Source organism: Oncorhynchus clarkii, unplaced genomic scaffold, assembly GCF_045791955.1.
Source record: "Oncorhynchus clarkii lewisi isolate Uvic-CL-2024 unplaced genomic scaffold, UVic_Ocla_1.0 unplaced_contig_6293_pilon_pilon, whole genome shotgun sequence".
Taxonomy (NCBI): Eukaryota; Metazoa; Chordata; class Actinopteri; order Salmoniformes; family Salmonidae; genus Oncorhynchus; species Oncorhynchus clarkii.
Window position 1 is genome coordinate 22747 of NW_027258237.1, and position 23734 is coordinate 46480.

At 42.3% G+C, this 23734-nt stretch overlaps 1 protein-coding gene across 1 annotated transcript; it reads right to left on the reverse strand.

Annotated features, from left to right (window-relative positions):
• Positions 1–602: 602 nt before the first annotated feature.
• On the reverse strand, positions 603–20642 carry LOC139396222 (protein FAM228B-like). Its single transcript, XM_071143360.1, has 7 exons — positions 20552–20642; positions 11781–11860; positions 8881–9027; positions 8539–8652; positions 8079–8273; positions 3809–3896; positions 603–1382 (listed from the first exon to the last, which is right to left on the reverse strand). The coding sequence occupies exons 2-7, from the start codon at positions 11856–11858 to the stop codon at positions 1366–1368; spliced, it is 639 nt and encodes a 212-aa protein (XP_070999461.1). The 5' UTR covers positions 11859–11860; positions 20552–20642; the 3' UTR covers positions 603–1365.
• Between the last annotated feature and the right edge of the window lie 3092 nt (positions 20643–23734).

Genomic DNA, 23734 nt, shown 5'->3' on the forward strand with positions numbered 1-23734 from the left:
TGAATTTATGTAATGGGGATTCTGGAGAGAGACATGCCTTAAGCATCAGAGCCACACTCCCCTTATTTTTGGACCATGGCATCCCTGCGGCTTCTTCAATGGATTAGTCCACTGAGACAGGCGAAAATCAGACAGCTGTCATGAACATTTTTTATATGCTCTAAATATAAATATTAAAGCAACATGTAAAGTGTTGGTCCCATGTTTCATGAGCTGAAATAAAACATCCCACAATTGTTCCATTTGAACAAAAAGCTTATTTCTCTCAAATTTGTTTGCCTCTGTTAGTGAGCATTTCTTCTTTGCCAAGATAATCCATCCACCTGACAGGGGTGGCATATCTCCCAGTGTCTGGTAGAAAGCAGACTGAGACAGGCTTTCCTCTTTTTTATCCTGAAAACCTCGCCAGTCCCTAACGATTACAAGCATACCCATAACATGACGCAGCCACCACTATGCTTGAAAATATGGAGAGTGGTACTCAGTAATGTGTTGTATTGGATTTGCCCCAAACATAACACTTTGATTCAGGAGAAAAAGTGAATTGCTTTGCCACATTTCTTTTTGCAGAATTACTTTAGTGCCTTTATGCAAACAGGATGCATGTTTTGGAATATTTTTATTCTGTACAAGCTTCCTTCTTTTCACTCTGTAATTTAGGTTAGTATTGTGGAGTAACTACAATGTTGTTGATCCATCCTCAGTTTTCTCCTATCACAGACATTGAACTCTGCAACTGTTTTAAAGTCACAATTGGCCTCTTGGTGAAATCCCTGAGCGGTTTCCTTCCTCTCCGGCAACTGAGTAAGGAAGGATGCCTGTATCTTTGTAGTGACTGGGTGTATTGATACACCATCCAAAGTGTAATTACTAATAACTAACTTAAAGGGATATTATATTCAATGTCTGCTTTAAAAAAAAAATGTACCAATAGTTGCCCTTCTTTGTGAGGCATTGGAAACTTCCCTGGTCTTTGTGGTTGAATGTGTGTTTTGAAATTCACTGATCGACTGAGGGACCTGACAGATAATTGTAAGTGTTGGGTACAGCACAGGAGATTGGTGTCACCTTTAATTGGGAGGAATGGTATCAAATACGTGGTTTTCAGTAAACAATGTCTGCTCAAGCATGAATTACCCTTGTCAACGAAGAGCTGATTGAATACCTGCATCTAGTGTATGCTGCTGTTTATATTTCCCAACAGTGACGCCACACTACAGAACGCTGTGCTATCAAGCCCTGTTTAATAGTCGTTATCCTCTGAAGGACCAGCAAGCTGTCAGCAGACATCTCCAGTCATGTGTTGTTATCCTCTGAAGGACAGGCAAGGTGTCTGTAGACATCTCCCGTCAGGTGTGACCGTGGCTATAATCTGGGCGGCCCTGGAGGACGAAAGGAGAGGAAGAGAGCAGATGATATAGATCGATAATACAGTTGAAGTCGGAAGTTTAAATACACCTTAGCCAAATACATTTAAACTCAGTTTTTTCACAATTCCTGACATTTAATCCTAGTAAAAATTCCCTGCTTTAGGTCAGTTAGGATCACCACTTTATTTTAAGAATGTGAAATGTCAGAATAATAGTAGAGAGAATGGTGGTACAGTTCCATTTTTGTTTTCTCCGAAAAGTACAATCTTTCTCCCCATGTGCTGTTGCAAACTGTAGTCTGGCTTTTTTATGTTTTTTTTGGAGCAGTGGCTTCTTCCTTGCTGAGCAGTCTTTCAGCTTATGTCGATATAGGACTCATTTAACTGTGGATATAGATACTTTCTTCTGGAACAGGTACAACAGTATAACAGTATAACAGGTATAACATCTCTTCTGGAACAGTCACACCTGAGACACACCTTTAACCTGTAGTGATACCCCATCCCGTGAACGGGACTGTTGTCATCATCTGACACTAATTAGCATAACGCAACGGACATAAATCTTCCTAGAAAATATTCCTATTCATGAAAATCACAAGTGAAATATATTGGAACACAGCTTAGCCTTTTGTTAATCACCCTGTCATCTCAGATTTTCAAAATATGCTTTACAGCCAACGCTAGACAAGCATTTGTGTAAGTTTATCATAGCCTAGCATAGCATTATGCCTTGCTAGCAGCAGGCAACCTTGTCACGGAAATCAGAAAAGCAATCAAATTAAATCGTTTACCTTTGATGAACTTTGGATGTTTTCACTCACGAGACTCCCAGGTAAGTGCAGGGCACCAAATTCAAAACAACAGAAATCTCATAATTAAAATTCCTTAAAAGTATTAAACACAATTTTAAAGATAAACTTCTTGTAAATCCAGCCACAGTGTCTGATTTCAAAAAGGCTTTACAGCGAAAGCACACCTTGCGATTATGTTAGGTCAGTGCCAAGTCACAGAAAAACATACAGCCATTTTCCAAAGAAGGAGAGGTGTCACAAAACCCAGAAATAGCATCAAAATTCATCACTAACCTTTGATGATCTTCACCAGATGGCACTCCCAGGACACCATGTTAGACAATAAATGTGTGTTTTGTTCGATAAAGTTCATCTTTATGTCCAAAAACCTAATTTGTAATTGGTACGTTATGTTCAGAAATGCATTGTCTCAAACAAACATAAGGTGAAAGTGCAGAGAGCCACATCAAATTACAGAAATACTCATAATAAACATTGATAAAAGATACAAGTGTTGTGCATGGAAATATAGATCAACTTCTCCTTCATGAAACTGCTGTGTCAGATTTAAAAAATGCTTTACGGCAAAAGCACACCTTGCGATTATGTTAGGTCAGCGCCAAGTCACAGAAAAACATACAGCCATTTTCCAAAGAAGGAGAGGTGTCACAAAAATCTGAAATATCGTTATAAATATTCACTTACCTTTGATGATCTTCATCGGAATGCACTCCCAGGAATCCCAGTTCCACAATAAATGTTCGTTTTTTTCGATAAAGTATTTTATTTATGTCCAAATACCTCCTTTTTGTTTGCGCGTTTAGCCCAGTAATCCAAATGCACAGTACAGTGCGCGAGCAATTAGTTCAGACGAAAAGTCCAAAAAGTTATATTACAGTTCGTAGAAATATGTCAAACAATATATAGAATCAATCTTTAGGATGTTTTCATCATAAATCTTCAATAATTTTCCAACCGGACAATTCCTTTGTCTTTAGAAATGAAAAGGAACGGAGCTCGCTCTCACGGCCGCGCGCCTGACTGAGCTCATGGCATTCTGCCAGACACCTGGTTGAAACAGCTCTCCTTCTCTCCACCTTCACAGTAGAAGCCTGAAACAAGGTTCTAACGACTGTTGACATCTAGTGGAAACCTTAGGAAGTGCAGTATGACCCCATAGACACTGTATATTGGATAGGCAAAGACTTGAAAACCTACAAACCTCAGATTTCCCACTTCCTGGTTGGATTTTTTCTCAGGTTTTCGCCTGCCATATGAGTTCTGTTATACTCACAGACATGATTCAAACAGTTTTAGAAATTCAAAGTGTTTCCTATCCAAATCTACTAATTATATGCATATTCTAGCTTTTGGGCCTGAGTAGCAGGCAGTTTACTTTGGGCACTTTTTTCATCCAAGCTACTCAATACTGCCCCCCAGTCCCAAAGAAGTTAAATAGCTAACAGTCACACCTGGGACTCACCTTTAAATAGATAACAGTCACACCTGGGACTCACCTTTAAAATATGTTAACAATCAACCTGTAATATAGAACTAAGGCTCATGCTTTACTTAATAGTCCCCTTCCGTTTGCTATTTGTCCCTAAAGTTCCAGGTCTTGTTTTTGTTGTTTTTGCTACAATACCTGTCTGACAGTGTAGGACCGCCCTCTTCTCCTTTGTCCCGTCACGTGATTGAAGGAACAGTGGGTCCCTCGACGCAGGTGTGGCAACCTGGAAGAAGTGAAACCAATGAACATATTCAGGAAGAATACTCGCACACTGTAGAAAAAAATATGAATAAATCCAAAACTGAGGTTTAAATGCAAAATACAGATGTTTATTAAAACACCATGGTGCCCCCCATAAATGCATAAATGAAAGGTGAAAACAACACAAACGTTTGGGCCTCAGGCCGTCATCATTGTGGATGTTGGCACTCACACCTGGCTTCTATTTCAAGGATATTTGCATGTCACATGATCAAGGAAGAAAACACATCAGAAAATCTATGAATCAGTACCTGATCCAAGTTTATAATTTTAAAAGGCTAATTGATCATTAAAAAACCCTTCTGCAATTATGTTAGCACGGCTGAAAACTGCTGTTCTGATTAAAGAAGCAATAAAACTGGCCTTCTTTAGACTAGTTGAGTATCTGGAGCATCAGCATTTGTGGGTTCGATTACAGGCTCAACATGGCCAGAAACAAATAACTTTCTTCTGAAACTCGTCAGTCTATTCTTGTTCTGAGAAATGAAGACTATTCCATGTGAGAAATTGCCAAGAAACCGAAGATCTTGTACAACGCTGTGTTACTACTCCCTTCACAGAACATCGCAAACTGGCTCTAACCAGAATAGAAAGAGGAGTGGGAGGCCCCGGTGCACAACTGAGCAAGAGGACAAGTACATTAGAGTGTCTAGTTTGAGAAACAAACTCCTCACAAGTCCTCAGCTGGCAGCTTCATTAAATAGTACCCACAAAACACCAGTCTCAACGTCAACAGTGAAGAGGCAACTCCCGGATGCTGGCCTTCTTGGCCAGAGTTCCTCTGTCCAGTGTCTATGTTCTTTTGCCCATCTTAAACTTATTTTTATTGGCCAGTCTGAGATATGGCTTTTTCTTTGCAACTCTGCCTAGAAGGCCAGCATCCCGGAGTCGCCTCTTCACTAAAAAAAACAGTCTGATCAGGATGAACAATACCTGGTAAAACCTTTTTAATTCTGAGTGCTATGCATTTTGCTAGTACTTTTGCATCACAACATTGAAGTGTAAGGGGCCTCCAGTTTTTAAAAAATATTTTCCATCTGGGTCTTGTTTTAATAATAGAGAAATCAGACCTTCCTGCTGAGTACCTGACAGACTACCATTTCTATAGGGGTAGTTAAAACAATCTAACAATGGAGCTTTTAGTATATGAAAAAAGGGTTGATACACCTCTACCGGTATAACATCAAGCCCTGGGGTTTTCCAGACAGAAAGGATTTAATAACCTCAAAAAGTTCTTCCTCTAATTTGGCCTTTGAACATTTCCAGGACATTTTAGAAATACCACGATAATACTGACAATACTGATAACTGACAATACTGATAACTGTGAAAATACTGATAACTGTGAAAATACTGATAACTGTGATAATACTGACAATACTGATAACTGACAATACTGATAACTGTGAAAATACTGATAACTGATAATACTAATAACTGTGATAATACTGATAACTGTGACAATACTGATAACTGTGAAAATACTGACAATACTGATAACTGTGAAAATACTGATAACTGACAATAATGATAACTGTGAAAATAATGATAACTGTGATAATACTGACAATACTGATAACTGACAATACTGATAACTGTGAAAATACTGATAACTGATAATACTAATAACTGTGATAATACTGATAACTGTGACAATACTGATAACTGTGAAAATACTGACAATACTGATAACTGTGAAAATACTGATAACTGTGATAATACTGATAATACTGATAACTGTGATAATACTGACAATACTGATAACTGTGATAATACTGATAACTGTGACAATACTGATAACTGTGAAAATACTGACAATACTGATAACTGTGAAAATACTGATAACTGTGATAATACTGACAATACTGATAACGGTGATAATACTGACAATACTGATAACTGTGATAATACCGATAACTGTGATAATACTGATAACTGTGATAATCATGATAATACTGAAAACTGGGATAATACTGATAATACTGATAACTGTGATAATACTGACAATACTGATAACTGTGATAATACTGACAATACTGATAACTGTGATAATACCGATAACTGTGATAATACTGATAACTGTGATAATACTGATAATCATGATAATACTGAAAACTGTGATAATACTGATAACTGTGATAATACTGATAACTGTAGGGTTACCTTGGTGTTACAGTAGGGTTACCTTGGGGTTACAGTAGGGATACAGTAGGGTTACAGTAGGGTTACCTTAGGGTTACAGTAGGGTTACAGTAGGGTTACAATAGGGTTACCTTGGGGTTACAGTAGGGTTACAGTAGGGTTACCTTGGGGTTACAGTAGGGTTACAGTAGGGTTACATTGGGGTTACAGTAGGGTTACCTTGGGGTTACAGTAGGGTTACAGTAGGGTTACCTTGGGGTTACAGTAGGGTTACCTTGGGGTTACAGTAGGGTTACAGTAGGGTTACCTTGGGGTTACAGTAGGGTTACAGTAGGGTTACCTTGGGGTTACAGTAGGGTTACCTTGGGGTTACAGTAGGGTTACCTTGGGGTTACAGTAGGGTTACAGTAGGGTTACCTTGGGGTTACAGTAGGGCTACAGCAGGGTTACAGTAGGGTTACCTTGGTGTTACAGTAGGGTTACAGTAGGGTTACCTTGGTGTTACAGTAGGGTTACAGTAGGGCTACCTTGGGGTTACAGTAGGGTTACCTTGGGTTACAGTAGGGTTACAGTAGGGCTACCTTGGTGTTACAGTAGGGTTACAGTAGGGTTACCTTGGGGTTACAGTAAGGTTGCCTTGGGGTTACAGTAGGGTTACAGTGGTGTTACAGTAGTGTTACGGTAGGGTTACCTTGGGGTTACAGTAGGGCTACAGCAGGGTTACAGTAGGGTTACCTTGGTGTTACAGTAGGGTTACAGTAGGGTTACCTTGGTGTTACAGTAGGGTTACAGTAGGGCTACCTTGGGGTTACAGTAGGGTTACAGTAGGGTTACCTTGGGTTACAGTAGGGTTACAGTAGGGCTACCTTGGTGTTACAGTAGGGTTACAGTAGGGTTACAGTGGGGTTACAGTGGGGTTACAGTAAGGTTGCCTTGGGGTTACAGTAGGGTTACCTTGGGGTTACAGTAGGGTTACCTTGGGGTTACAGTAGGGTTACCTTGGTGTTACAGTGGGGTTACAGTAGGGCTACAGTAGGGTTACCTTGGTGTTACAGTAGGGTTACCTTGGGGTTACAGTAGGGTTACCTTGGGGTTACAGTAGGGTTACCTTGGTGTTACAGTGGGGTTACAGTAGGGTTACCTGTGTGTTACAGTAGGGTTACCTTGGTGTTACAGTAGGGTTACCTTGGGGTTACAGTAGGGTTACAGTAGGGTTACCTTTGTGTTACAGTAGGGTTACAGTAGGGTTACCTTGGTGTTACAGTAGGGTTACCTTGGAGTTACAGTAGGGTTACAGTAGGGTTACAGTAGGGCTACCTTGGGGTTACAGTAGGGTTACAGTAAGGTTACAGTAAGGTTACAGTAGGGTTACCTTGGGGTTACAGTAGGGTTACAGTGGGGTTACAGTAGGGTTACAGTAGGGTTACCTTGGGGTTACAGTAGGGTTACAGTAGGGTTACAGTGGGGTTACAGTAGGGTTACCTTGGGGTTACAGTAGGGTTACCTTGGGGTTACAGTAGGGTTACAGTAGGGCTACAGTAGGGTTACCTTGGGGTTACAGTAGGGTTACCTTGGTGTTACAGTAGGGTTACCTTGGGGTTACAGTAGGGTTACCTTGGTGTTACAGTGGGGTTACAGTAGGGCTACAGTAGGGTTACCTTGGGGTTACAGTAGGGTTACCTTGGTGTTACAGTAGGGTTACCTTGGGGTTACAGTAGGGTTACCTTGGTGTTACAGTAGGGTTACAATAGGGTTACAGTAGGGCTACAGTAGGGTTACCTTGGAGTTACAGTAGGGTTACCTTGGGGTTACAGTAGGGTTACAGTAGGGTTACCTTGGTGTTACAGTAGGGTTACAGTAGGGCTACCTTGGGGTTACAGTAGGGTTACCTTGGGTTACCTTGGTGTTACAGTAGGGTTACCTTGGTGTTACAATAGGGTTACAGTAGGGTTACAGTATAGTACAGTATAGTTACAGTATAGTATATTACAGTGTGTTGTACCTTTGAGTTACAGTAGTGTATGTAGTTCAGGAACATGCTGCGTATCCTCTCTGCCTCGTCATAGCAGCAGTGGGGCACTTGATTCTCGACACTCCTCTGAATAGGGGTCCACACACGCTCTGTCCAACGCTTATGGAGCAGCTCTCGCTTACGAAGCTCCGCCCTTTCCTGTTGGCACAGATAACGCTCCAGGTCCTGACAGGAAGAGACAGAGACACAGAATGTTACAATGGAGCAAAACTAGTCATGACACCACATAAGGATACAGTATGTAATGTACCTTAAAAATACATCAACATATATCAGATCTATAAGCCTGAATTCTACCACAACTGATTGGTCTAATCAAGGGCTTGATGGTTGGCTGAAAAGTTGAATCAGGTGTGCTGGCTCTGGAATAGATCACATGCATAGAATGGCCGGGATTCCCAGAGGAGATGTTGCACAGAATTGTGGTCACCTTGACAAAGCCATTCTCTGACAGAATTGTGGTCACCTTGACAAAGCCATTCTCTGTGTCCAGTAAGGGCTGTGTGATGGCTCTAGCTTCTTGGTTCTCAGATTCTAACTTGACCTGAATGATTGTAGATGAAAAAACACAAACGTGAAAGAAATGAGTGTGCGTGTGTGTGTGTTCGTGTGTGGCTAAGTGTGTGTGTGTGTGTGTTCGCGTGTGGCTAAGTGTGTGTGTGTGTGTGTGTTCGTGTGTGGCTAAGTGTGTGTGTGTGTGTGTGTGTGTGTGTGCTCGCGTGTGGCTAAGTATGTGTGTATCTGCTTGCGTGTGGCTGAGTGTGTGCAGTACCTGCAGCCTCCTGAAGGAGGTGTGAGAGAGCCAGTCCACCCACGGCCCTCTGGGAGGTCCAGGAAGCCACACCTCACTCCTCCTCTTCTCTCCTCCTCTTCCTCTTCGGCCGGTCTTCCTGACACTTCTCCATACTCCACTGGGTACCTGGAACAACACACAGTAGAACATCAACAACAGCATTAAAACAACAACAACAAGAATCAGAGGTTTACATCACAATGAACACAAATGGAGGAAGGGTACATGGGCCATTTCTGGGTCTCAAATGTCTGTAGGACATTCCTGAGGAAAGGAGTTAAGGGAAGGAAGTCACTTCAGGCTGTTAAGATGCACCCAGACAGGGTTCCCTGACAGGGTTCCCAGACAGGGTTCCCAGACAGCGTTCCCAGACAGGGTTCCCAGACAGGGTTCCCTGACAGGGTTCCCAGACAAGGTGGGTTCTCAGACAGGGTGGGTTCCCAGACAGGGTGGGTTCCCAGACAGGTTGGGTTTTCAGACAGGGTGGGTTCCCAGACAGGGTTCCCAGACAGGGCTCTCAGACAGGGCTCTCAGACAGGGTGGTTCTCAGACAGGGTTCCCAGACAGGGCTCTCAGACAGGGCTCTCAGACAGGGTGGGTTCCCAGACAGGGCTCTCAGACAGGGTGGGTTCCCAGACAGGGTTCTCAGACAGGATTCTCAGACAGGGTGGGTTCCCAGACAGGGTGAGTTCTCAGACAGGGTTCCCAGACAGGGCTCTCAGACAGGGTGGGTTCTCAGACAGGGTGAGTTCTCAGACAGGGTTCCGAGACAGGGCTCTCAGACAGAGCTCTCAGACAGGGCTCTCAGACAGGGTTCTCAGACAGGGTGGGTTCTCAGACAAGGTTCTCAGACAGGGCTCTCAGACAGGGTGGGTTCTCAGACAGGGTTCCCAGACAGGGCTCTCAGACATGGTGGGTTCTCAGACAGGGTGGGTTCTCAGACAGGGCTCTCAGACAGGGTGGGTTCTCAGACAGGGTTCTCAGACAGGGTCTAACACAGACATTGTATAAATCACAAATGGTACCCTAATCCCTACATAGTGCACTACTTTAGACTTGGACCATTAGGATTCTGGTCAAAAGGGAATAGGGTGCCACTTGGGATGCCGATATTGAGCATAGTGTCCATGATGGGAACCTCAGGGGAAGTGTCCATGCCCCCATTGAAAACGAGAGATGGGAACCTCGGGGGAAGTGTCCATGCCACTCGTGAAAACGAGAGATGGGAACCTCAGGGGAAGTGTCCATGATGGGAACCTCAGGGGAAGTGTCCATGCCCCTCATGAAAACGAGAGATAGGAACCTTTGGGAAGTGTCCATGCCCCCATTGAAAAGGAGAGATGGGAACCCCATTGTAAACTGGAGATGGGAACCTCGGGTTAAGTGTCCATGCCCCCATTGAAAACGAGAGATGGGAACCCCATTGTAAACTGGAGATAGGAACCTCGGAGGAAGTGTCCATGCCCCCATTGAAAAGGAGAGATGGGAACCCCATTGTAAACTGGAGATGGGAACCTCAGGGGAAGTGTCCATGGTGCGATGTGAAGGGTGATTGAAGGGTGATGTGAAGGGTGATTGTGTTCACAGGTTAGCTTCCCTGCCGTTTGCAAAACAGTATATTGTTGTCATCTCTGCCACTAGACAGGTCCTCGTAAATTAGGACCTGTTCATTATTGACATACCTGTATTAACAACTTGTTTACGTTACTGTAAGTTGTTATTAATTCATATTACTAGACAGTAGTTGTAAACGTTTTTAGACAGCAGTTGTAAACGTTTTTAGACAGCAGTTGTAAACGTTTTTAGACAGCAGTTGTAAACGTTTTTAGACAGTAGTTGTAAACGTTTTTAGACAGCAGTTGTAGACGTTTTTAGACAGTAGTTGTAAACGTTTTTAGACAGTAGTTGTAGACGTTTTTAGACAGCAGTTGTAAACGTTTTTAGACAGTAGTTGTAAACGTTTTTAGACAGTAGTTGTAAACGTTTTTAGACAGTAGTTGTAGACGTTTTTAGACAGTAGTTGTAGACGTTTTTAGACAGCAGTTGTAAACGTTTTTAGACAGCAGTTGTAAACGTTTTTAGACAGCAGTTGTAAACGTTTTTAGACAGTAGTTGTAAACGTTTTTAGACAGCAGTTGTAAACGTTTTTAGACTGTAGTTGTAAACGTTTTTAGACAGTAGTTGTAAACGTTTTTAGACAGCAGTTGTAAACGTTTTTAGACAGTAGTTGTAAACGTTTTTAGACAGTAGTTGTAAACGTTTTTAGACAGTAGTTGTAAACGTTTTTAGACAGTAGTTGTAAACGTTTTTAGACAGTAGTTGTAGACGTTTTTAGACAGTAGTTGTAGACGTTTTTAGACAGCAGTTGTAAACGTTTTTAGACAGTAGTTGTAGACGTTTTTAGACAGTAGTTGTAGACGTTTTTAGACAATAGTTGTAGACGTTTTTAGACAGTAGTTGTAAACGTTTTTAGACAGCAGTTGTAAACGTTTTTAGACAGTAGTTGTAAACGTTTTTAGACAGTAGTTGTAAACGTTTTTAGACAGTAGTTGTAGACGTTTTTAGACAGTAGTTGTAAACGTTTTTAGACAGTAGTTGTAAACGTTTTTAGACAGTAGTTGTAAACGTTTTTAGACAGCAGTTGTAAACGTTTTTAGACAGCAGTTGTAAACGTTTTTAGACAGCAGTTGTAAACGTTTTTAGACAGTAGTTGTAAACGTTTTTAGACAGTAGTTGTAAACGTTTTTAGACAGTAGTTGTAAACATTTTTAGACAGTAGTTGTAAACGTTTTTAGACAGTAGTTGTAAACGTTTTTAGACAGCAGTTGCAAACGTATATTACACAAAGAAAGAAAGAAAACTGTTAACAATAGTCTTACCGTAGATGTGAGGAGACCTAGGGGAGCAGACGTGTGGAACATGATCAGACCGGCTGCACCACTGTCCTTGACAGGCATGTCTGGGATGAGAATGAAATGAAAATAGATTTACCTGATAGAAAAGTACACAGTGCATTCGGAAAGTCTCCAGACCCATTTTTCTACATTTGGTTAAATAGGTCAAATACTGATGACCCAGTCAAGCAGAAAACTCTCTCTCTTAAAATATGTATTTTGGTCTATTTAAAGTTAGAAGGGAGTTTAAGAGGTTTCAAGCTTATTTTAGGAAGTGCGCTAATTACAGTGCCTTCAGAAAGTATTCAGACCCCTTGACTTTTTCCACATTTTGTTACATTACAGCCTTATTCTAAAATTGATTAAATACATGTTTTTCCTCGTCAATCTACACACAATACCCCATAATGACATCACAATACCTCATAATGACATCACAATACCCCATAATGACATCACAATACCCCATAATGACATCACAATACCCATAATGACATCACAATACCCCATAATGACATCACAATACCCCATAATGACATCACAATACCTCATAATGACATCACAATACCCCATAATGACATCACAATACCCCATAATGACATCACAATACCTCATAATGACATCACAATACCCCATAATGACATCACAATACCCCATAATGACATCACAATACCCCATAATGACATCACAATACCCCATAATGACAAAGCAAAATCAGGTTTTTAGACATTTTTGCAAATGTTTGACACACCTGTATTTGGGGAGTTTCTCCCATTCTTCTCTGCAGATCCTCTCAAGCTCTGTCAGGTTGGTTGGGGAGTGTTGCTGCACAGCTATTTTCAGGTCTCTCCAGAGATGTTTGATCGGGTTCAAGTCCTGGATCTGGCTGGACCGCTCAAGGACATTCAGAGACTTGTCCCGAAGCCACTACTGCATTGTTGGCTGTGTGCTTAGGGTTGTTGTCCTGCCTGCTCCAGGACCCTAGCCTGAGGTCCTGGAGCAGGTTTTCATCAAGGATCTCTCTGTACTTTGCTCTGTTCATCTTTCCCTCAATCCTAGTCTCCCAGTCCCTGCCGCTGAAAAACATCCCCACAGCATGATGTTGCCACCACCATGCTTCACCGTAGGGATGGTGCCAGGTTTCCTCCAGACATGACGCTTGGCATTCAGGCCAAAGAGTTCAATCTTGGTTTCATCAGACCAGAGAATCTTGTTTCACAAGATCTTTAGGGGCCTTTTGGCAAACTCCAAGTGGACTGTCATGTGTCTTTTACTGAGGAGTGGCTTCCATCTGGCCACTCTACCATAAAGGCCTGATTGGCGGAGTGCTGCAGAGATGGTTGTCCTTCTGGAAGGTTCTCCCATCTCCACAGATGAACTCTGGAGCTCTGGACCATCAGGTTCTTGGTCACCTCCCTGACGAAGGCCTTTCTCCCCCGATTGCTCAGTTTGGCCGGGTGGCCAGCTCTAGGAAGAGTCTTCATGGTTCTAAACTTCTTCCATTTAAGAATGATGGAGGCCTCTGTGTTCTTGGGAACCTTCAATGCTGCAGAAATGTTTTGGTACCCTTCCCCAGATCTGTGCCTTGACACAATCCTGTCTCGGAGCTCTACGGACAATTCCTTCGACCTCATTGCTTGGTTTTTGACCTTACATGAACTGTCACCTGTGGGACCTTATATAGACAGGTGTGCCTTTCCAGATCATGTCCAATCAATTGAATTTACCACAGGTGGACTCCAATCAAGTTGTAGAAACATCTCAAGGATGATCAATGGAAACAGGATGCACCTGAGCTCAATTTCAAGTCTCATAGCAAAGGGTCTGAATACTTATGTAAATGAGGTATCTGTTTTTTATATTTTATATATTTTCTAAGATAAAAAAAACAACTGTTTTCACTTTGTCATTACGGGGTATTGTGTGTGGATTGATGAGGAAAATTATTTATTTAATCAATTGTAGAATAAGGCTGTAACGTAACAAAATGTCAAGTGGGTCTGAATACTTTCTGAAGGCACTGTAAACATAGAGATCCTATTAGAGATCCCATCCTGCAAAATGTCAAAGACATAAAGGTTTAGGATGGATCAGACATTTTGCTCATGGCTGCTGATTCTAATGGCTGATGATTCTAATGGCTGATGATTCTAATGGCTGATGATTCTAATGGCTGCTGATTCTAATGGCTGCTGATTCTAATGGCTGCTGATTCTAATGGCTGATGATTCTAATGGCTGATGATTCTAATGGCTGATGATTCTAATGGCTGATGATTCTAATGGCTGCTGATTCTAATGGCTGCTGATTCTAATGGCTGCTGATTCTAATGGCTGCTGATTCTAATGGCTGATGATTCTAATGGCTGCTGATTCTAATGGCTGCTGATTCTAATGGCTGATGATTCTAATGGCTGATGATTCTAATGGCTGATGATTCTAATGGCTGCTGATTCTAATGGCTGCTGATTCTAATGGCTGCTGATTCTAATGGCTGCTGATTCTAATGGCTGATGATTCTAATGGCTGATGATTCTAATGGCTGATGATTCTAATGGCTGATGATTCTAATGGCTGATGATTCTAATGGCTGCTGATTCTAATGGCTGATGATTCTAATGGCTGCTGATTCTAATGGCTGCTGATTCTAATGGCTGCTGATTCTAATGGCTGATGATTCTAATGGCTGCTGATTCTAATGGCTGATGATTCTAATGGCTGATGATTCTAATGGCTGATGATTCTAATGGCTGATGATTCTAATGGCTGCTGATTCTAATGGCTGCTGATTCTAATGGCTGCTGATTCTAATGGCTGCTGATTCTAATGGCTGATGATTCTAATGGCTGATGATTCTAATGGCTGATGATTCTAATGGCTGCTGATTCTAATGGCTGCTGATTCTAATGGCTGCTGATTCTAATGGCTGCTGATTCTAAGGCCCTATAATAGTACACTACATGATGTATTTGGCACCTTATTGATTCTTTGTTACACATCATCAGATACAGTATATTGACAAACAATTTACAGATAGTCTAGCACACAAATAATACTCAACTGACTAAACTGATTTCAATAGAATTGAAATATATAGGCCTATTACAGCCCTCCTGAATTGATTTTCTAAATGTAGACAACTCTGGGTTTTTCATTTGAAGCATATTTTTATCCTTCACTCGATCCGATTGCAAAGACACTGACGACAACTTCGTATTTGTAAGTTAACTTCGTTCCAAACGTTGTAGGCAGTCACAGAGAGACAGTTAAACAGCTTGATTCTACTGTGTGTTTAGCAGAGATGTTCTGTGTATAAAGGGATGTGGAAGGGCCAAAAAACAACCGTCTAAGAAAACACTTATCTGGTTCTTACAAGTGGTCTGAGGTAGTCTGTCAATAAGGAGGGTTTCAGTGCAACTTTACTAATGCTGGTTTTGGGAAACAGATCGGAGAACGAAGGTTCTAATGAGGAACTTAAGACTTAAGATGCTTTTGGGAAACCAGACCCTTCTCTGCTTTGCATACTGTGTCCCACGCGCGCAGGGCCGTTACCCACGTACCTCCTCTCCTACCACCCTCTGATGATTAGCAGGCAGCAGGCTGTCTCATTGTCCTGAGTTTTCCTGTGGTTGGAGGTTGCACGGCGCGCAGGGCCGTATTAACAAACAATGTATACGGGACAAACAATGTATACGAAATGCTTCAGTCTGGTTTTAGACCCCATCATAGCACTGAGACGGCACTTGTGAAGGTGGTAAATGACATTTTAATGGCATCGGACCGAGGCTCTGCATCTGTCCTCGTGCTCCTAGACCTTAGTGCTGCTTTTGATACCATCGATCACCACATTCTTTTGGAGAGATTGGAAACCCAAATCGATCTACACGGACAAGTTCTGGCCTGGTTTAGATCTTATCTGTCGGAAAGATATCAGTTTGTCTCTGTGAATGGTTTGTCCTCTGACAAATCAACTGTAAATTTTGGTGTTCCTCAAGGTTCCGTTTTAGGACCACTATTGTTTTCACTATATATTTTACCTCTTGGGGATGTTATTCGAAAACATAATGTTAACTTTCACTGCTATGCAGATGACACACAGCTGTACATTTCAATGAAACATGGTGAAGCCCCAAAATTGCCCTTGCTAGAAGCATGTGTTTCAGACATAAGGAAGTGGATGGCTGCAAACTTTCTACTTTTAAACTCGGACAAAACAGAGATGCTTGTTCTAGGTCCCAAGAAACAAAGAGATCTTCTGTTGAATCTGACAATTAATCTTAATGGTTGTACAGTCGTCTCAAATGAAACTGTGAAGGACCTCGGCGTTACTCTGGACCCTGATCTCTCTTTTGAAGAACATATCAAGACCATTTCAAGGACAGCTTTTTTCCATCTACGTAACATTGCAAAAATCAGAAACTTTCTGTCCAAAAATGATGCAGAAAAATTAATCCATGCTTTTGTCACTTCTAGGTTAGACTACTGCAATGCTCTACTTTCCGGCTACCCGGATAAAGCACTAAATAAACTTCAGTTAGTGCTAAATACGGCTGCTAGAATCCTGACTAGAACCAAAACATTTGATCATATTACTCCAGTGCTAGCCTCTCTACACTGGCTTCCTGTCAAAGCAAGGGCTGATTTCAAGGTTTTACTGCTAACCTACAAAGCATTACATGGGCTTGCTCCTACCTATCTCTCTGATTTGGTCCTGCCGTACATACCTACACGTACGCTACGGTCACAAGACGCAGGCCTCCTAATTGTCCCTAGAATTTCTAAGCAAACAGCTGGAGGCAGGGCTTTCTCCTATAGAGCTCCATTTTTATGGAACGGTCTGCCTACCCATGTCAGAGACGCAAACTCGGTCTCAACCTTTAAGTCTCTACTGAAGACTCATCTCTTCAGTGGGTCATATGATTGAGTGCAGTCTGGCCCAGGAGTGGGAGGGTGAACGGAAAGGCTCTGGAGCAACGAACCGCCCTTGCTGTCTCTGCCTGGCCGGTTCCCCTCTTTCCACTGGGATTCTCTGCCTCTAACCCTATTACAGGGGCTGAGTCACTGGCTTACTGGGGCTCTCTCATGCCGTCCCTGGAGGGGGTGCGTCATCTGAGTGGGCTGATTCACCGATGTGGTCATCCTGTCTGGGTTTGCGCCCCCCCCCCCCCCCCCCCCCCCCCCTTTGGGTTGTGCCGTGGCGGAGGTCTTTGTGGGCTATACTCAGCCTTGTCTCAGGATGGTAAGTTGGTGGTTGAAGATATCCCTCTAGTGGTGTGGGGGCTGTGCTTTGGCAAAGTAGGTGGGGTTATATCCTTCCTGTTTGGCCTTGTCCCGGGGTGTCCTCGGATGGGGCCACAGTGTCTCCTGACCCCTCCTGTCTCAGCCTCCAGTATTTATGCTGCAGTAGTTTGTGTCGGGGGGCTAGGGTCAGTTTGTTATATCTGGAGTACTTCTCCTGTCCTATTCGGTGTCCTGTGTGAATCTAAGTGTGCATTCTCTAATTCTCTCCTTCTCTCTTTCTTTCTCTCTCTCGGAGGACCTCAGCCCAAGGACCATGCCCCAGGACTACCTGACATGATGACTCCTTGCTGTCCCCAGTCCACCTGGCCGTGCTGCTGCTCCAGTTTCAACTGTTCTGCCTTATTATTATTCGACCATGCTGGTCATTTATGAACATTTGAACATCTTGGCCATGTTCTGTTATAATCTCCACCCGGCACAGCCAGAAGAGGACTGGCAACCCCACATAGCCTGGTTCTAGGTTTCTTCCTAGGTTTTGGCCTTTCTAGGGAGTTTTTCCTAGCCACCATGCTTCTACACCTGCATTGCTTGATGTTTGGGGTTTTAGGCTGGGTTTCTGTACAGCACTTTGAGATATCAGCTGATGTACGAAGGGCTATATAAATAAATTTGATTTGATTTGATTTGATTAACAAGCCCTGGGACTTCCGTTCGGTTTATTAATTAACAGGTGTATTTTGAACATTGAGGACTCCTGTGGTTGGATAAACAAACGCAATAATTAAAATAAATAGTGTATTTTGTTGGTGTTGTTCTGCCTCTTGGGCCCTAATCAGTTATCCAATAAAGGCAGGGGGCCCAGTTTGTGTGTTAATACACTAACATGAAGAACACAAAGGTATAATGTATTATTTTGCCATTTTGTTCAAACGCTTTTAACCGTTTTCTTCATTCTTCACAATGTGTATTAGAGCCATTTTGCATAAATGAGAGAAAATGTATAGAATTGTATAGAAAATGCTTAGTATGTATAGAAATGTATAGGACATTCTTAGTATGTATAGAAATGTATAGAAACTGTTATTATGTTCATTATTTATATTAGAAACCCTTTTACTGTTATTGTGACACCTTTAGGGTTTACCTGCAGCGTAGCAGGGGGTTATGGGTAAAGATGGATTTAGAGCTGGATTGGAACAAGTCTGTATTAGCAGACGACTAAGAGAAACAACCCACTTAATTTATCTTGTTTAATTTAAACCCTTTAATGAACAGGTTATTTTGTTTTACCCTTCAACAAACGGGAATCTGTGTGACAAACCTGGACCCCTTTGTGACTAAGAGATAACATTTGAATTGAACAAGAACAAGAACAATAACTGAAGTCTCCCGGGAAACGAGTTGTAGCCGAGCCAGTATCAGGGCCTAAAGAAGGGGACAATGTTAGGAACCATCGCTACACACGGAAACATCCACAGTATGAAGGGCAGAGAACAGTCCTCTGGTCTCCACAGTATGAAGGGCAGAGAACAGTCCTCTGGTCTCCACAGTATGAAGGGCAGAGAACAGTCCTCTGGTCTCCACAGTATGAAGGGCAGAGAACAGTCCTCTGGTCTCCACAGTATGAAGGGCAGAGAACAGTCCTCTGGTCTCCACAGTATGAAGGGCAGAGAACAGTCCTCTGGTCTCCACAGTATGAAGGGCAGAAAACAGTCCTCTGGTCTCCACAGTATGAAAGGCAGAGAACAGTCCTCTGGTCTCCACAGTATGAAGGGTTTGGTTTACATAATTATATTCTATTTTTCCAAAAGGTATGATTGCAATTAATCATATATACACATCGGTTTGTTGACGAATATAACATATGAGCTTAGTTCAAATGTCATAGCCCATCAGAACCCCAAATGTAAGCTTGATTTGCTCCATTGTTTGTAAACATTTTAATTGTAAACAAACACTGTATAGCATCAAAACATGGTTAAACTATAATGTTGATATCATGGACGGACATGCATCCATAGCTCTGTCCATGCGTTTGAGAGTGGTGACCTTTTCTAGAGCCCCCATCCCACAGCTGTTTGCATTGTGTGCCCCTCCCAACCCCTCTTTTACGCTGCTGTTACTCTCTGTTCATCATATATACATAGTTACTTTAACTATACATTCATGTTCATACTACCTCAATTAGCCCGACTAACCAGTGTCCCCGCGGATTGGCTACCCGGACTATCTGCAATGTGTCTTACCACCCGCCAACCCCTCTACTGTATATAGTCTCTCTACTGTATTTAGCCTCTCTACTGTATATAGCCTCTCTACTGTATATAGTCTCTCTCCTGTATATAGCCTCTACTGTATATAGCCTCTCTACTGTATATAGCCTCTCTACTGTATATAGCCTCTCTACTGTATATAGCCTTGCTACTGTATATAGCCTCGCTACTTTATATAGCCTCCCTACTGCATATAGCCTCCCTACTGTATATAGCCTCTCTACTGTATATAACCTCTCTACTGTATATAGCCTCTCTACTGTACATAGCCTCTCTACTGTATATAGCCTCTCTACTGTATATAGCCTCTCTACTGTACATAGCCTCTCTACTGTATATAGCCTCTCTACTGTACATAGCCTCTCTACTGTATATAGTCTCTCTACTGTATATAGTCTCTCTACTGTATATAGCCTCTACTGTGTATAACCTCTCTACTGTATATAGCCTCTACTGTATATAGCCTCTCTACTGTATATAGCCTCTCTACTGTACATAGCCTCTCTACTGTATATAACCTCTCTACTGTGTATAGCCTCTCTACTGTACATAGCCTCTCTACTGTATATAGCCTCTCTACTGTACATAGCCTCTCTACTGTATATAACCTCTCTACTGTACATAGCCTCTCTACTGTATATAACCTCTACTGTATATAGCCTATCTACTGTATATAACCTCTCTACTGTATATAGCCTCTCTACTGTATATAGCCTCTCTACTGTATGTAGCCTCTCTACTGTATATAGTCTCTCTACTGTATATAGCCTCTCTACTGTATATAGCCTCTCTACTGTATATAACCTCTACTGTATATAGCCTCTCTACTGTACATAGCCTCTCTACTGTATATAACCTCTCTACTGTACATAGCCTCTCTACTGTATATAACCTCTACTGTATATAGCCTATCTACTGTATATAACCTCTCTACTGTATATAGCCTCTCTTACCCTACCCTACACAAGAGGTGGAGCTCGTCTCCTAGTTACCCTACACGAGAGGTCGAGCGTCCACATCTACAATTGGCACTACACTTTTGAATTGGTATTAGTGAATAGATATTAAAACTTCAACAACAACAAAGTTATTCAACGAGTAGGCCTAGAACCCTGTTTAAAAATTGGCTAAACGAAATATCTCGATTGAGCTGAAGTCAGAAAAATAGGTGGCCTAAACTTGCAAGGAGATAGACAACTCAGGACGAAGACAATGGGGGAGGGGTGCTCTGTAGGCTACTCACGGTAGGATTTAGCCCCGGTTTGAGCCCCGGTTGCTTTGCAGCACGGAGAGTAGTGCCCGCTCCGTGCCCGATCTCCCGTCCCGGTCTGCTGCTTCTCCGGAGAGTAGCCCCGCCGTTGTCAAGGTGATGTCACACAAACCGTGTAAAATGTCGGAAACATTATTTTTAGACTACCAGTGTTTGTGATCGTGTTAATTATATGGCACCGTACAATGCCTCCCCCATCCCCATATGATCCGTAACAAATATGCACAAATATAACTCACTATCCACAAACAAACACCTGTTGTCTTGTATTTTGTAAACCAATATTGTTAATAAATGCTAAATTAGCAGAATAACCAGTGAAGAACATATTTCCTTAGTTATAAATAAATAAAAGCATTTTTTTGTGTGTGTGGGGGTAGTATCCAATAATTTCAAAACAACACTTTCCAGGTAGAACTGTCGAATCTGCATGTGTGGCTCAAATTACATCTCTGGGTCTGTTTTCATTTGTCAACAGAATTATGGCATTAACATTACCATGATGTCACTGACCCCAACGGACACGCGCGTAGCGTGTGCATGTAGATTTTGTCCATCCACACCAAACGTTTTCAGGACACGCAGGTTGAAATATCAAAAAGAAGTCTGAACCAACTATATTCATTTGGGGACAGGGGTCGAAACATTCGTGGACATTTAGCTATCTTGCTGTTGCTAGTTAATTTGTCGTGGGATATACAAACATTGGGTTGTTGTTTTAATGGAAATATACAGTATTTTTGTTTCTGTATTTTTGTAGAATATTAACCCACTTTGAGTCACACAAAATCGTGTGTTCTCTACTCCCACAACTAATCCACAGATTAAAGGGGAAACCTAGTTAGGTTCTAGTAATATCTCCTAGTCCTCTTCTTCGTTTTTGTGGATTTTATTTACAATGGGCAACAAACTTTAAGGTTCATTACTGCACCCAACCGGAGTGTGGACGTCATTCATCTTTCAATCAGCCATGTGGGTATATGCTCCCAAAGACCAATGAGGAGGTGGGAGAGGCGGGACCTGCACCACGTCAAAACATCTCAAATAAAGCCAAATTCTATTTTAGCACCTGGCGTTGCAGATCGGTGTCAATCAGCACCATTTAAGATTAGGGAGGACGATATTATTTAAATGAGCATGGTCTTATTTCTATTACATCATATTGGATGACTGTCATTCATATTCCATTCATTCAGTTCAATGTAACAGTGATAGGTTTAGGTTACTGTCATTCATATTCACCCAGCTCAATGTAACAGTGACAGGTTTAGGCTACTGTCATTCATATTCACCCAGCTCAATGTAACAGTGACAGGTTTAGGTTAGGTCATCTGATGCAGCACTCCATCACTCTCCTTCTTGGTAAAATAGTCCTTACACATCCTGAAGACAGAAAGACAGACAGTCCCTGAAGACAGCCCGTGAAGAGAGACTGCCCAAACTACAACAGACAGACAAAAAGATAGACAGACAAACAAACATTCAGACAGACAGACAGACCTGGAGGTGTGGAATGTCCCACTAAGCCCAAACCAGATGGGATGGCATATCGCTGCAGAATGCCGTGGTAGCCATGCTGGTTAAGTGTGCCTTGAATTCAAAATAAATTACAGACAGTGTCACCAGCAAAGCACCTCTACACCTCCACACTTCCTCCATGCTTTAAAGTAGGAAATAGACATGCAAAGATCTTCCGTTCACCCACACCTCGTCTCACAAAGACGCGGCTTGGGGGTAGAAGACGCTCATCTAACTGCACTGTCCAATTTACAGTAGCTGTTACAGTGAAATAATACCATGCTATTGTTTGAGGATAGTGCACAGTTATGAACATGAAAAGTTATTAATAAACCAATTAGGCTCATTTGGACAGTCTTTATATAGAAATTTGAACAGAAATGCAATGGTTCATTGGATCAGACTAAAACTTTTCACATACACTGCTGCCATCTAGTGGCCAACATCTAAAATGCACCTGGGCTGGAATAAAACATTATGGCCTTTCTCTTGCATTTCAAAGATGATGGAACAAAAAAATACAAAAAAAAACATGTTTTTTTCTTTGTATTATCTTTTACCAGATCTAATGTGTTATATTCTCTTACATTAACTTCACATTTCCACAAACTTCAAAGTGTTTCCTTTCAAATGGTACCAAGAATATGCATATCCTTGCTTCAGGGCCTGAGTTACAGGCAGCTAGATTTGGGTATGTCATTTTAGGCTAAATAAACATTTTTTTTTTTAAAGGCGCCAATCCTTAAGAGGTTTTAATGTAATCTCAATCAAATTATCTATAGCCTATATCTTATCAGCTACGAAGTGCATGCATGGAGAAGATAGCTGCTGGGATGGTGTAACTACAACTAGGCTGCATTACACACTGCAGTTGGTATTCCAACCCTGAGCCCCGAATGGCTCTGCTCTTGCTGATCTGCTCTTGTTGTGCTGCCTAACCTAACCAATGGTGTGCTGTGTCTGCTTAACCAATGGTGTGCTGTGTCTGCCTAACCAATGGTGTGCTGTGTCTGCCTAACCAATGGTGTGCTGTGTCTGCCTAACCAATGGTGTGCTGTGTCTGCCTAACCAATGGTGTGCTGTGTCTGCCTAACCAATGGTGTGCTGTGTCTGCCTAACCAATGGTGTGCTGTGTCTGCTTAACCAATGGTGTGCTGTGTCTGCTTAACCAATGGTGTGCTGTGTCTGCCTAACCAATGGTGTGCTGTGTCTGCCTAACCAATGGTGTGCTGTGTCTGCCTAACCAATGGTGTGCTGTGTCTGCCTACAGTGGCAGATTAGGAGGTCAGCATTCAACACCATAGTGCCCTCAAAGCTCATCACTAAGCTAAGGACCCTGGGACTAAACATCTCCCTCTGCAACTGGATCCCGGACTTCCTGACGGGCCGCCCCCAGGTGGTGAGGGTAGGTAACAACACATCCGCCACGCTGATCCTCAACACATGGCCCCCTCAGGGGTGCGTGCTCAGTCCCCTCCTGTACTCCCTGTTCACCCATGACTGCACGGCCAGGCACAACTCCAACACCATCATTAAGTTTGCAGACAACACAACAACAGTAGGCCTGATCACCGACAACGACGAGACAGCCTATAGGTAGGAGGTCAGAGACCTGACCGTGTGGTGCGTGGACAACAA

What these genes read in the sequence shown, in the direction of transcription:
- LOC139396222 (XM_071143360.1), bottom strand. Translation starts at nt 11,858, where the DNA reads ATGCCTGTCAAGGACAGTGGTGCAGCCGGTCTGATCATGTTCCACACG. An exon ending in CCTCCTTCAGGAGGCTGCAG is followed by an intron (nt 8,653 to 8,880) that starts GTACTGCACACA and finishes ACAATCATTCAG; the next exon opens with GTCAAGTTAGAATCTGAGAA. An exon ending in TACACTACTGTAACTCAAAG is followed by an intron (nt 3,897 to 8,078) that starts GTACAACACACT and finishes CACTTCTTCCAG; the next exon opens with GTTGCCACACCTGCGTCGAG.